Raw genomic sequence first — 15,580 nt, forward strand, 5'->3', positions numbered from 1 at the left:
TAATTAAATTAAATGTAAAGAATCTGAGTTTGTTCATCATTCAAGCGCCTGGTGTGCATCACTTGGCCACCAGGGGGCAGTATAATACAGTCAACAGACAACTTACCCGTTGTTGGGGCAACATGTGACATGTTCACTCCCTCTATTTGATGGCTGCACTGACACCAAGTATGAAAATGACATGAATACAAAAAATATACCTAACACTGGTCTTTCATCCGGTATCCATTTTGTTTATATATGATGTATTGATTCCAGTATAAAAAGTGATACAACTAGCCCCGATCTCCCCTATATGGTTGTTTTAAGCTTTTTCCTATTGAATTTTCCCAGATTCACTTACAGTAACACTACGATTCAGTCCAATTACAATATGATTCACTACGATCATAATACAATGTGAGGGTGAAGTGTATCATAACCCGAGTGTATCATGTTGTATCGTAATTGTACTGTCAACGGACGTACTGCTAATACAACCACTAATAATGATACTGCCAAGGTTATTGAAATCTTAATGCAAGCCACTTCACACTGCAGTGCAATGTACATTATATGCGGCATATCGGCTACACACCGGTTTCGAGAGCACACACAGTAAATGGATGCTTCTCTCCTCAGGCTGTGTTTGGACACAAGGGACGCCGGGGTACTTAAATGGACACTGCCGTTTCAATGACAAAGTATGATGCGAGCGCACATCAACCTAAAGACCTTGTGTGATGTAACACGGGGCTATTTTCAGGCTCCTGCTGCAGTCCACATAAGGAGGAGGAAGCCAAGGCACGCTCGCTACTCATTATTGCTCTTTGTGAAAATAACCTCCCAGCTAACTCTTTGACTGCCAGACGTTTTCAGAAAAGGGATGCCGTGGGTGCCAGCCGATTTAAGCATTTTTGACTGATCTTTCAAGGTCCACAGAAAATTATGTGTTTGGACTATGGAAACACACATACTACCAAATGAAAGATTGGACTCTCATCTTTCATCAGAAAAAAAGTTTGTTTCTACCTTATTCCGTTTTTCAGTAATCAACAATAGAAAATGGTTAGTTTCACCTCTGTTTTGAAAAAAAAACGTCTTTTAACGTCTTTGGCACTCCTCCATAGGATTTTACTAAACGTTATTTAACGTTTTTGGCAGTCAAAGAGTTTAACTGGCAAACCTTTTTTTTTTAAATGACTAACTGGAGAATTCTGAGGCTTCAATAATATTTGTGTTTTGTTAACTTTGCACTTGTTTTCTTATTTCAAAGAATAGTACAAACTTTAAAGGGAATGAACTATATTTTATTATCATTATTTTACCTATTTCACTTATATTTTATTTTAACATGCGTTAAAACGGACATTACACGATACTATAAAGGTTAGGAACAATTAGGGAGTGAAATTGGTTGGTTTTCATGTACATTTTAGTAAATGTATTGTTTTTGTTATGAAAATGTAATTTTAACATTTTATAGTATTTTTGTGAATGTAATATTATTGTTGTGCATTTTATTTTTATTTTACTAGGGTGACATTTACCATCTGTCTCGGGACTGCAGATGAAAAATAGCCTTTTGGTTTTTAATGTTTATTAATATGCACTGTTCTTGATACGAAAACAATACTTTATCATTTTTAAGGGGAAAATCATTGTTCTCTTTGTCATTATTCAAATTAAAATGTAAGAAATATTTTAATTATGATTTTTTGACAGGAAAAATAACACAAATACAAAAACATTTTACAATGTATGTTAATGTTAGGCAAATGCAGGAACAATTATTAGGGAGCAAAATTTATAGAAAGAAAAGAGTATTGAGATTTTTTTGGGGGGGGTTGCAAAAACAATACTTTATTACATTTACTTACATTAGTGGATAGATTCAAACATCTTGTCATGCCTCAGACACTGCTCTGTTTTAAGATAACTTTAAAGTAGAGCAAGAATTAACCAACATGGTAGTTTGGGGCAACTTGTCTCAGTCATTTTGGGGTTTGTTGTCACATATACAAAGGGGTGCAAAAACAATACTTTATCATTTTAAAGGCGAAAATCATTATTTGGATTGTCATATAATTATTAAACCATTGTAGAAAAAATGTTTCTACTGGAGATAAGGGGGAATGTCCTAATTAATTTTCCCATCATGCACTGCCTTCGGTGTCAATTGTGAGGAACTACCTCCAATATAAGAGAGACTGATATCTGGAATATAGGGAAAGGCAGCAGAAAGCAGACAAATGGATAGAGATTCTCGAACCGTTTATTAAACAGCTCATATTACACTCATCGTTGATCATGTGCATATACTAGTCAATACACGAGACACTTTTGTTTTCAATTCTTATTGCTGCACATTTTCATGGGACGGAAAATGACATTACAGAAGCACCTGGCATCTTATGGAGTGTTGTCATGCATTCCTTTATGGAAGTAGTAGCACAGATGTAGTGGGGTACTTTGGTGAATTAGTTTCACTGACAAAAAATAAATAAAGAGAAATGACTGTAGATGACCGCAACATATCGCACCTGGCATCTTAAGGAGTTTCGTCACAAATTCCTTCTATGAAAGTACAGATGGAGTATGGAGTGCAGCTGCTCTACCTAGCAGGGAAGTTGGGGGATTGCAGTTTAATTGATACAAAACAAAAGCGCATGGCTGTAGATAACCCCAACATATTGCACTTGGCATCTTAAGGAGTTTTGTCACAAATTAATTCTATCAAAGTCCAGTTGGAGCAGAGTATAGTTGTTCTACCTAGCGGGGAAGTTGGGAAATTGCAGTTTAATTGATGAACATGAACACATGACTGTGGATGACCACAACATATCACACCTGCCATCTTAAGGAGATTTCTCACACATTCCTTGTGTAGCACAGCATAGCTGTTGAGAAGTTATGGAATTGCAGTTTTACTGACGAAAAATAAATAAAATAGATGAATGGCTGTCGATGACCACAACATATCACGCCTGGCGTCTTAAGGAGATTTCTCACACATTCCTTCTACTAAAGTCTAGCTGGAGCAGAGTATAGCTACTCTACCAAGTGGTGAAATTGATGAATTGCAGTTTTTCCAATTAGTGGAAAATAAAAGCACATAGTTGTAGATAACCCCAACATATTGCACCTGGCATCTTAAGGAGTTTTGTCACAAATTCATTCTATCAAAGTCCAGTTGGCGCAAAGTATAGTTGTTCTACCTAGTGGGGAAGTTGGGAAATTGCAGTTTAATTGATGAACATGAACACATGACTGTGGATGACCACAACATATCACACCTGGAATCTTAAGGAATTTTGTCAAACAATCCTTCATGAAAATGGATGACACGACATCTGCATGTGGTGGTAAAGGTGTTTTGCCTAGTGGTGAAGTTGGAGAGTTACAGTTTCATTGACAAAAAAAATCATTAAATTAAATTGATGTTATTACATTATTTTTAATCGACTTCATATTTATATAACAAAAATAAAAAAGGATAAAAATCAGCAAATATTTTTAGAAATGTATCATATACAGTAAGTATTTACTTCATTTGACTGGCTTATTGGGCAATTTAATAAGTCTATTCAATATGGTATGTTTGAATTTGTAACATACTTTTTTTTTTAACCATCAAAACTTTCAGTGTGAAAAACACAATCAGTGTCTGAAACTCCATATATATATTTTTTTTCAATTATTTGCATGAATCTAATTGGTTAAAACACCAACTTTTTCAAACTAAATAAATAAACCAACATCTACATTTATGATTTACATTTTAAGACTCATGAAAACATGTTTTATTTTTTACTAATCAATGATAGACCAATTATCAGCTGAGCCAAGCCAAGTGCCGATATTCAACATTTTGGCATCAAATTCTAAAACAAAGATGTCTATTGTCTAAAAATCTAAATTTTGCAAATCAAAATACAATATATATATATATATATATATATATATATTACATAATACAAATATGAACTAGAATAAATGAATTTCCATTTCAATTTATTTTAGTATTTCTTTTAAAGTGACTATAGTTTTTTTTTTTTTTTTTACAGTGGCACAATAATAAAATGCATAAAAATCTGCATAAGTACATCAAAGTACACATTCGATGAATTTGTGCAAAGTTGCCAGCATGCATGGAAATGGAGTTAAGCTTTGTGTAGTCAGGGGAGGGGTGGGGGTGGGGGATGTTGGTTCGGGGGTGGGTGGGGGCAATCTCACTTGTGTTTTTAGCTTTCGCTTTGGGGAAAAAAATCCTAAAAAGGTCAAACTAGTCCCTTCAAAATAAAGCTGTGACTCTAAAATAATCCCCGGAGACAGACAAACAAACAACCAACCAACCAAACAAACAAATCCCTGAGGGCTAACATCCTACTGATGAATGCGTAAAGGACATATTGTCATGTTTAACATTGTTCTAAACATTTCCGCTTGTTTTCAATGCCACAATTGGAGGAATAAATCAATCAAATGACTGCAGCCAATAGGACGTGCCCTTTGAAACCACAACAATGTTGTTGTTGTTTTGCTTGTGGCGGGATAAAGAAATGGATGGATGGATGAGGAAGATAAAAAGCAGGTCGATGGAGGGATTGAAACGGACTGGAAGGATGGACGGAATGCAGCAAGGACGGAGGGGAGAGGACGAGGGGGCCCGTTTTAGGAGAGGTCTTTGAGTCGGCCGCCCTGCTCGATGACGGCGCGGGCGAACTGGTGGAAGACGCGGTCCATGTAGGTGCTCCGCCTCGGCCACAGGCCCTCCAGAAAACCAATATGGCCGCCGTGGCAGGTAATGAGCATGGCCAGGTTAGGGTTCTGCTTCACCGCCTCCACGGGAATGGCTGACAAACACAACAACAACAACAAAATCAATGAAATGAATTAAAATGGGTAACTGAATGAAAATGAGAATACATTTATTGAATGACAAATTAATTAATTAATTAATTGAAATAAAATAAATGTAATGTATTTTGGTCTACATTTGAAAATGCAATGTAATCATTTCAAAACTTTTGTCAACATTAATGTAGCCAACATCATGCAAAAAAACAAACAAACCTGAATTGTTTTTGAGAAGGGAAGTAAAAATAAAAATGTGGTTGTAAAAGTGTGCACACTCTCCGAAAATGCAAATGTGGCTGTTTTCACAATTAACTAATCACACTTAAACTTGTGGTAAATGGGAGTCAGCACACCTGTCACTTTTTAAAGTGCCTCTGATTCACTTCAAATAAATGTTCTGATGTTTTAGTATGCTTTTCCTGCCATTTTTGTATGTACAGTCACGCACAAAAATATATTATAAAAAAATAAATGTTAACTCTTTTACTGCCAAAGACGTTAAATGACGTTCTGCAAAAACCTATGGAGGAGCGCCAAGGACGTTAAAAGACGTTCTCCAATTATTTTTTTGGGGGGGGGGAAACGGGTGGAGTAAAGCCTTGCCCAGCTGTGGTGAAAGTTTCAAGCAGGTCTAGTGAGCCTAATGACTATTTTTGGCCCCTAGATGGCAGCAATGACTCTCTTTTGACAAGATTGGGTAGGCGTCAGTAGAAGACGTGAGGCGGAGCTAGAGGGGACAATGGCTGGGGAAGGGAAGAAAACATGGCGACCGGTTAAGCAGCTCACGGTCGAGCAGTTTTTTTCAAAGACGAAAAGCATCGACCAACGCTAAAGAGCACATTGATGACGACGATGATCATCATCGATGATGATGATGGTGACTCCGAGGTTGACGCTGAAGTTGCAAGCGTTGACGCGGCGGCTATGACGACGTCATAAAGGTTCACCGGCTAGCGATGCTAACACCGGAAAACGCGGAGCACAACCGAGCACGCTCAGGCGGACGTTCAATCGGACGACGAAGAGTGCCCCGAGTCCAATGCATATTCATCGGAGGAGTGTGTACAGTCTGCTACTTGCTATTCCCCGGAAAAAAAGGCCGTCAAGAAAGTGTAACGTCTGCACGCGAAAGGAGCCATCGCAAGTGAAACTAATCTGTTGTGCAAATCCTGCTGCGTCTCCTTGCACGCATGGGAGCGTTACAAAAAGAAAAACTGTATTTGAAACATCCAAATAATTTTAAATAGTACCACAGTTGCACACATTTGTAAATAGTTTGCGAAATTGTTTTGTCAAATTGTTACACTGTTGAATGGAAATAAACGTATTTTGCAACCAAAAAACACTTTTTCATTGTTGGTGATAGCGTTTTACAGAAGTAAAGCACCATTTAGGTGTTTGTGGCATCATTCATGGACAAAAAGAAGTGTAGAATTCACTAGAGTGCATGAAATAACATCGTTTCACAAAAAGCTCTTTTTCTCTGCTTTTTGTTTCAAAACAGAGCATTTCGGTGAAACTAACCATTTTCTATTGTTGATTACTGAAGAACGGAATAAGGTAGAAACAAACTTTTTTTCTGGAAAGATGAGAGTTCAAGCTTTCATTTGGTAGTATGTGTGTTTCCATAGTCCAAACACAACATTTTCTGTGGACCTTGAAAGATCAGTCAAAATGCTTAAATCGGCTGGCACTGGCGGCATCCCGTTTCTGAAAACGTCTGTCAGTCAAAGAGTTAAATATGTTTTAAATAATGATTATTACAAAAATTATTAATAATTTAACAATTTTGGTTATTTGACTCATTGAGTTAATTTTATTTTTTTTAAGCATTTCATTGATTGATTGATATGCACTATTCACAAAAAGTAAGTAGTAGTAGCAAATTGAAAAGCTCTTTTTACAAAATAAAAAAAACCTAAATGTTCAATGAAAATCAACTGTAATATTTTAAACTAATAGATAAAATCACACAGACCGCAGCATGAAAACACTTTGCCGCCTCTTACCGTGAGACGGGGAAAAGACGTCATCGGCAGCGTTGAGGCACAGCATGGGCACCTGCACGGACTTCAACCTGTGGACAGGACTGGCGTCGTGGTAGTAGTCGTCGTTGGTGGCGTAGCCGAACATGATGGACGTGAACCTCTCGTCGAACTCTCGGATGGTCCTTGCCTGTGATGGAAACGGGGTCGGTGAGCCTCTTTCATCATAACATACAGCCATAATCCAGCGTTTCACTGAATTTACTCCCACTGTGTGCACTTTAACCCAACAGTAAGGAAAGTTAGAGCCAAAACACCCTCATTGGACTGCCCCGAACACCCTGGCCAATTATGCAGAACAGCGACACGGGGACAAAATGTCAAAATGCCTTTTTCTTTCTTTTTTCTCTTTTTTGACAGTTAGTGTGAAAGTGTCTAAACTCGAGTGACAATAATCACCTACCTTCATCACGTGGTCGATGTCGTAACACTTTTCAAGCACAGGCCTGTGTCTGGTAGGCAGATAAACAGACACACATAATGTTCAACATTATTAATGAAATATGGAGTGTTTATAATATATGTAATTGATGTGACCATACCATTGATTGGGATTATTAATACATATGAGTATTAATATTAGAGCTGTCAAACGATTACATTTTTTAAAACAGATTAATCACATCTTAGAATTTTGATTAATCGTGATTAATCACTTAATAAAAAAGGCTTTTTTTATCAAGACATTTTCCCGCCAAATTTGAAGAGCGCCGGTTATGTGTTAATTCTTTTGACATTTAATGTTATGAGGACGTCTTCAACATTTTTTGATCCACTGCACATGCTCATCCTCCTCTTTTTCTAATCAGTTAATTGCTTGCATAATTTAAAATGGAGAAAAAAAAATGACCCCAATATTTTGACATGAACAAATATTCTAAATGTAATAAGCAAACATTCATTAAATGCTTTACTTTAATGCATGTAATTATGTTTATTGCTCCAACACAACCTGTGCTACCTTAAACGTAGCCATCCGCTGTCACGCTAAAGGATAATCTATGATCAAAAATAATTAATCTGCGTTAATTCATGGTTAATGTGATATTTTTTCGCGATTAATTAATCAGTTAATGGTTTAACTTTGACAGCACTAGTTAATATATGACTTAAAATTACAATATTCAAATAAAACACTGATGTATGTCAATAGTATTTATTTGGGAAACTATAGATATTAATATTACTATTAACAATTATATTAATAATATAATAAATTATTAACAAGTCACCCACGAACGAGAGTGAACGCTTTTAAATCAGGTTAAAAAGTTGCTTTACTCCCATAAAAAAAAACACCTATACGTTTGATGAAGGTCTTTTAAACAGTTTTATATATTTTTATTTTAAATTGTAATTTTAGAAGCCTTCTTTCATTTCTTTACTTTAAAATGTTTTTAAAATTTTCTGTTAATGTGTTAAAATGTTGTTTAATATACGTTAATATATGTTTTTTTGTTTGTTAGATTTTTTTTTAGCAATTTTGCTGTTGTGTTTTTCAATGCTTTTAGCATTTCTTTTCGTGAAGCACATTCAGTTTGTATGTGTATGAAATTTGCTAAATGAATAATGTAGTTCATTATTAATATATCAATAATTAAGCAATTATTAAAATATGACTCCTTCTGTCATGAATTCTAAGAAACGTCAAAAGCAAAAAAAATTAATATGATGATGATGAATGCATTTCCAATCTAATCTCCAGACTACTAAAGCCCCACAAACCTCCCTTATAGCATTAGCAGTGAGCTAGTGGCCGCGCTAATCCCACTTTGGCCCGGCGGCTGACCTGTGCACCGAGGCTTGCAGGCAGCTGGTGAGGTAGGAGTTGAAGAGGAAGCGGTCCAGCGGCTTTTCCAGCGACGCCGTGCACTCGAACACGTCCCAGCCGGCCGAGAACACCACCACCCCTCTCAGGCACGTCTCCTGGCCCTTGCGCCCCAAGTAGTTAGCCAGCATCATCCTGAAGGAACAAAGAAAACATTGAAAAAAAGTACACAAATAAAACTAAAATAATGTAAAATTAAAATTAGATAGTGACAAATATCTGTTGTCAAGCTTCTCTGGCACCTTTTTATACTAGCCATTAGCTATATGCTATTTATGTTAGCATCTGCTTGGTAAAATGAATTTGTCTATGCAATTAAAACATGCTCTATACTGTACTTTGGAGGTTCCACTGTACTTGATGGAACCTTAACTTAACTACTTAGCATGGTTAGCCCAAAAGCTCCGTTCTTGATGATTTGCAGGAAGGTTGGCAGTTAGCATCATGCTAGCAGAAATAAACGGTCAACTTGCAATACGATGACGAAACTGTTTCAGCTCTAAATGTGCTGAATGTGTTTTTTTTTCCTTTCTTATCCTCAGCAGGGAAAGATCTAGTGACCATTCCTAAAACCATCTACTTGTAACAAAACTGAGAAGGCGTTAGTGTAGCCTACATCAAAATGACCAAGTCCGCTGTATATTAGCGAGTAGCAAAGTCAAACTTGACAAAGGGTCATTTTGGTAAAAAGTGAGTAACCATAGACAGGGAAGGTGGCTATTCGGCAAGGAGGAATTTATTTTTCCATTAACTCATTTGCTCCCAAAAACGTATAAATACGTTCTATTTTAAATATTACCGGTGTCCCAAAGACGTATTTATACTTTTTTTAAAATGTTTTTTTTTATGCTAGAGCATACAGAAGGCTTTGATGCAGCCTCTGAACTGAAAAGAACGGCTGAAGCAATGGTACTTATTACAAAAACGGCCAGCAGGTGGCAGCAGAGTATAAGAAATCACCCAGGGCCATGTTGAAAACAAGCAATTTTAAAAAGATTTGTGAATAATGATGAAACTTAACTATATTCTAATGCTAATTGCTGCAAAACGGAAACAGATAGAAATATACTTTTTTTCCCTGATTAATGAAGAGACTCTAGGTAGGTCCATATTTCTGTAGCAATAAAACACAATATTCTGTGGGCCTGGCAAAATCAGTCAAAATCCAGTAAAACAGCTTGGAGCGGAGGGGGTTGCTTCAGTGAAAATGGCTGGGAATGAATTAAAAAGTTAATTAACTAATAAACAACGAAAATGCATTTGAAAAACTAAAACTAATTGAAGCTTAAGTTTTTTTAAACTAACAAAAAGTTTGTATGATTATAGCATAAATGTCATTCGCTTTCATCTATGTAAGTTAATATCATACTGTATATGAGCTTTTAGGCTTTATTTTAATTATTTTTGTTATGTACATGTAGCTACAGAAGAAGGAAAGTCAGTTGTTAAGGAACTGTAGTTTTCTTTATTACACAATACCTAGTTTTCTTGATTGCACAATACCTAGTGACCTTTTTTTCAATCATCTTGGACTCGAACACATACTAAAAAATAAATATTTTTAACTAAAACTAATAAAAACGAAATAAATTTAAAAAAAAAAACAGCAAACTTGCTCTAAAAATGAAACAAACTTAATTTAAAAGTAAAAAATAATAATAACTAGTGTCATGAGTCGACAGGATTTTTTCTGTGTGAGTGGAGGGAAAATCCACTCCCGTGTCACCCTCTAATCAGCACAGAACAAAAATGTCACTGTCGACTGAAATAAAAAAAAAAATAATGATCTGTCTCAATTTGTTCAGTGTCAACACTTAAGTATTATTCTGTTGTATGAATGGCAACAAGTTGATTAATTGTAGTTCTTGCTATTAAGTCATTCACTCCCAGCCATTTTCACCGAAGCAACCCCCTTCGCTTCTGTTTTACTGGATTTTGACTCATTTTGCAAGGCCTACAGAATATTGTAGTCTCTTCTTTCATCGGGGAAAAAAAAAGTATGTGTGTATCTGTTTCCATTTTTCAGCAAATAGCATTAGAATATAACTAAGTATCATCGATATTCACATTCCTAATGAAAACACTGTCAAAAAGAGCTTTTTGCAACATGGCCCTGGTTGAGCTCTTATACTCTGCTGCCACCTGCTGGTCGTTTTTTGTAATAACTACCTTTGCTTTAAATCACTTCTTCATGTCGTAAGCTGCATCAAAGCCATCTGTAAACGTATAAATAAGTTTTTGGGAGTGAAGGACAAAGTATTTTTTTTAAAAACAACGTTTTGGGGTTTGAATGAGTCTATATACGTTCCTGGTTTGGATAGAAAACCATTTGTAGTAAATCAATAATACTGAAGTCAGTGTATTTTTCAGTAAAATGTGATTCTTACGGCACACCTTATTTCTCACAGGACAATGGTCAGGAATCACTCAAATAAGGGCCCCTATTTTTGTACCTAGTTGGATTTCCTTCTCATGTCTCGGATTTAGCCAAAGCGGATGACGAGCTGGACAAAATTAATAAACGTGAGTGATCCGTGTGTACTGGATTTCTGTTGTGTCAAGGTATTAATGTTAATCTCTTTATAATCCCCACCCCATCCGATCGCCACTTTCAGTGGCGTTTGTCAACATTTGTCAGCAAATACAGCAAGTGGCTTCATTACCCGCCCATGGACACTCCCGCCGCCATGATAGGCGCCGTATGGAAGCTGGTGTTTATGTGCTCGATGACGGTCTCCAGGTCCTCTGTGTTGGCGGCGCAGTAGGTCCGGGGCGTCTAGGACAGAGTGGCACGACAATTTCAACATCTCTTGTATGACAATAACATTGCAGAAAATAAAAAATTATTTTCCAAAACATAGTAAGTAGTTTTCTCTTTAATAAACCGTTGAAGAGTGCATTGGTGACTGCAACTGTCCTTTCCAACATGTAAGGGGCATAAAAGTAAAAGTGTCTGACTTGATGATTCTCTGTTTTAAACCTCATGTCAATTATCTTTACAAAATGATATTTTAGAAGTCTTGCTTGTGGTATCTGCTCAATTTGTAACCGTATCTGATTATGGTGACCTTTTATTTGCAAATGCATCAGCACATTAGACTCACTATATCACAGTGCCCTTTGGTTTATCACAAATTCTAAAAACATGACCAATCGGTGAATCGCTAATATATATATTTTAATAATAATTATATACCAAGGCTGTCTGTCCATTTCTTGCTGTGCAAAGGCTAAATCACTGGTGCCTATTAATCTACAAGGCTATCCTATGATTCCATCTTACAAATGCTTTATTTTTTTTTATTTTTTTATTTTTTTTTTCTTCTGGAGAGCTCAGTATTGATCATTCGGTAATTTTACCGATTTAACATGTCATCATCATTGCTCTCCTTTTTTTTTTTTTTATATATATATATTTTTTTGTATTTGTATATTTTTTTTGCTTTCTGATTGCACAAAGATCTATTCGTTATTGTTGGCTAAGATTTCAAGTGGTGATGCTGTCCAAGTTTTAGGACTGAGCATAGGAAAAAAAACGCCTTTGTCATGCTCCGCTCTCCCTTAGAATAGCTTTCTTTATTTTATTTACCTTATATGTAATGTTTTTATGTTATTTTAATGTTGTTCTTGTCTTTTATAAAGGAGGCTTCTGATTTCATAGATGTGATGGCGTATTAGGGACACGTTTTGTTTTTTCACGGGGGTGGGGGTTGGTTTATTATTCTGAGAAAAAAAACTCGTAAATTTGCAAGTGGAAAATTTATAAAATGGAAATTTGCAAGAAAAAAACGGACGACGAAAACATGCAGCGTAGCTTTAGTCTAATGTAAGTATTCGTTGGTGGTTAATGGGACACTGTATAAAATGAAAAGGCAGGATGGAGACGGATTCATTATTAATTTAAACTTTACTTACTTTATACAGTGCAGCTAGAGCGACAACACTTCCTGATCCTCTATCAGCTGACTAAACACTAACCAATCAGAAGCTATCAAACTTGAGGTAAATGCAAGTGAATGACGGAGAGCAGCAGATTCGACACATCAACTTAGCTACTTGTACAAAAAAATTCATGAATGTGTAAATAATAATTCTGGAAATATAAAAGTACAAGTAAATATTTATTTTAAGAAATTAACTTAAATGCTTGATCCTCAGGATGTGGACCTTCGGAAAGCGTTTGCTTTAAATGGCTATAACCTTATCATGTTGAGCATTCACACTTTAAATGCTTCAAAGTGTGAATGCTTAACATGATATGGTTAAAGCCATTACTATCTCATTATTTGAAAACCCGACCGAAAAGTATTGGCACAAACATCCAAATAGTACACCACGTGTATTTTTCATAAGTTTCTGAATTTTTTTCTCGCAAATCTGCCACTTTAGAAAGTTGGCAAATTTGTCATTTTATAAAGTCGCATATTTTCCACTTTATAAAGATGCTATTTTTTTCCCCTCAAAATATTGCCCCCACCCTCTAAAGAAATATATATATATACGTGGCCCTAATACGCCGTCAAGGTTAAATAAAGGTTAAACAAAAATAATGAGTAATATAGCGGGGCTATGGTAGGCTACACTGCACTCATAAACTTGTCGAACCTCCTATTCCTGACGAGTGAAGAGGGTCTTCTGCCCAGATTTAGTCGTAACTGTTTTAATTTATTTATTTCCTCAGTAGAACTTTTATCTGTGGATGTGTCTTTGTGAGTGATGTCGCAATTTCTGCCAAGTGTCTGTAATCAATGATGTTTTTAAAGTCTTATCGTCATGACTGGGACCTAATCTATTCCCACAACAATGGGCCATTGTCTGTGGTTGAAGTGTCTGTAATCAATGATGTTTTTAAAGTCTTATCTCATTGGTGGGGGCTTTGTGGTACCGCCCCTTCAAGATAGTATAAGAATGTTGTGAGTCCGCTGTAACTTCGCACTTGCGAGAGGCTGCCACCATTGCTGGGAGCTCGCTTGTGCCCGGAATATTCTGTAGAAATAAAACCTTCGAAGGAACTGTTCACCGATCTCCAGCCTGTATTCAGATAACCAACATTCTCACTACCCGAAAGAAAACGAACACGCGAAGAAAAAGATTCATTTCTTCAACACGAGTCACAGTCATTCAAGTGAATTTCTTTGGCCTATAATGTATAGGGCAGGTATGACTTTGCCCTATGAATGCTGCCTGGCTACAAAATGAAAAGGCAAACGCGACTAACCTGGTCTTCTCCTGGGTCATAGTGCTTTCAGCTACTAAGTAGTCAGTCAGAAAGTCTAACAGGCGTGCCTAGAATGTGCCAATATTTTACTTGGCCAGTTGTGCAACTTTAACTGAGCCCTATGAATTTTGCCCGTCAACCAGTGGGAACCCAAACTCATAATGTGCAGAATCATTTTGTGTTTTTTTGCGCACATGATCAAGTGAAAGGATGGTTAAAAAGAAACATATGTCACATAACTGAAACAGTTTTATCGTGTTCCCTAAAACCTACAGACTACCTGACCCATTGAGCCATTTTCAGCAGTAAAAAGTTAATATTCAAGAATTTATTTGATAACTTCATTATTTTTCATGTACAATTAATAAAAAACAAACAAATTTTGTGACATCACTTGTGGTGAAGAAATAGGTAACGACCAATCACGGCTCAACAGTTTTCTGTGTTTGCCATGATTAGTCGTTACTCATTTCCTCAGCACAGGTGATGTCATCTTCAGTTGACAGCAGGTGGCAAAATGTATTTTTAAAGGTATTAATTCTCCATTAAAAACAATGAAAAAAATTAATAATAATAAAATTAAAATAAAAACTATAGACAAAATATTATCTTCTTACTGTTGGACATAGCTCAATGAGTCAAGTATCCCTTTAATGCAGAGTGAGTTTGATTATAATGCCAGCAGAGTCGATGCAGGGGTTGTTCGCTTTGTCAAGACAGCGCAGGTTACGTTACATTGTAAAACATTCATTCTTTCCCTTCTGCAGGCAGGACGCTTATGTGTTCCATTTCTTCTGATGCTGCTGACTCGCCAGGTTCTCAGGGCCCGTCAGTAAAATTCAAGTAGAAACTCCGGCTAACCACGAAATTCATGTTTACTTCTCCCCTTGTGTGCTTCCTCCACAAGTCTGAAGAAGTATATTTGTTTGGTAATATTGGAGTGAAAAGGCACAACTGGCTATGTTGTTTTGGTACACACTCTCTTCAATATTGTAGAAAGCTCCCATTTTCCATCAAGGGAAAAAATGGGTCATTACTGCAATTCAGTTCATACAGCAAACACTGTTGTTCACATACTGACAGAGTTAACCGCTGAACTCATTTGAACTCTGTTGCTAGGCAAAATCAGCATCACCTACCGAGACACTTAAGCATAACAGGCAGTCTAAGAACAACAACATGACATCAACTATGGGAAGCTGAGCTACATACGATAAAAATTCAATCTGCAAACTTCCGGTGGAACTCTCAAAATAAAAAATAAAAAACCTTTATGTGAATTAACTCCCTAGTGGTTCGTCAAAGGTACAAGCGCTCAAAATGGCTAACTGGAACCAAAATGGCAGAAGTCCTGTTTAATTTTGTCATGTTTGGGTTCTGTTTTTCCTTGTGTCTCCCCCTTGGTCCTGTTAAGCGTAATCCTGCCCTTCCTCGTGTCAACCAATCAGTGCCCTCAGCCACTTGTGTCTTGCCCCAAGTGTGTCTTGTTGTGTCATTAGCGTGTGTGTGTTTAGTCTCCTGTCTCCCCTCTGTCTGTGTCGATTCGTTGTCATTTCTCTCCCGTCATGCTACCAGTTTTTGCCTTGTTGTCCTCCCCACGTTTTGTTTTCTCTTGCCATTTGGAGTTCGCTTTTGTTTTATAGTAATTAA

At 36.6% G+C, this 15,580-nt stretch overlaps 1 protein-coding gene across 1 annotated transcript in view; it reads right to left on the minus strand.

The window, feature by feature from the left end:
* Positions 1 to 2,115: 2,115 nt before the first annotated feature.
* Positions 2,116 to 15,580, minus strand: part of abhd3 (abhydrolase domain containing 3, phospholipase) — a 39,280-nt gene continuing 25,815 nt past the window's right edge. Inside the window, exons 5-9 of the mRNA XM_077559417.1 lie at positions 11,376 to 11,488; positions 8,674 to 8,847; positions 7,288 to 7,336; positions 6,849 to 7,014; positions 2,116 to 4,835 (exon numbers count right to left, since the gene is read on the minus strand). Coding sequence (XP_077415543.1) covers positions 4,654 to 4,835; positions 6,849 to 7,014; positions 7,288 to 7,336; positions 8,674 to 8,847; positions 11,376 to 11,488 — 684 coding nt within the window. The 3' untranslated portion in view covers positions 2,116 to 4,653. The remainder of the gene's footprint in view (positions 4,836 to 6,848; positions 7,015 to 7,287; positions 7,337 to 8,673; positions 8,848 to 11,375; positions 11,489 to 15,580) is intronic.

Source organism: Vanacampus margaritifer, chromosome 2 (genome assembly GCF_051991255.1).
Source record: "Vanacampus margaritifer isolate UIUO_Vmar chromosome 2, RoL_Vmar_1.0, whole genome shotgun sequence".
In the NCBI taxonomy this organism is placed as follows: Eukaryota; Metazoa; Chordata; class Actinopteri; order Syngnathiformes; family Syngnathidae; genus Vanacampus; species Vanacampus margaritifer.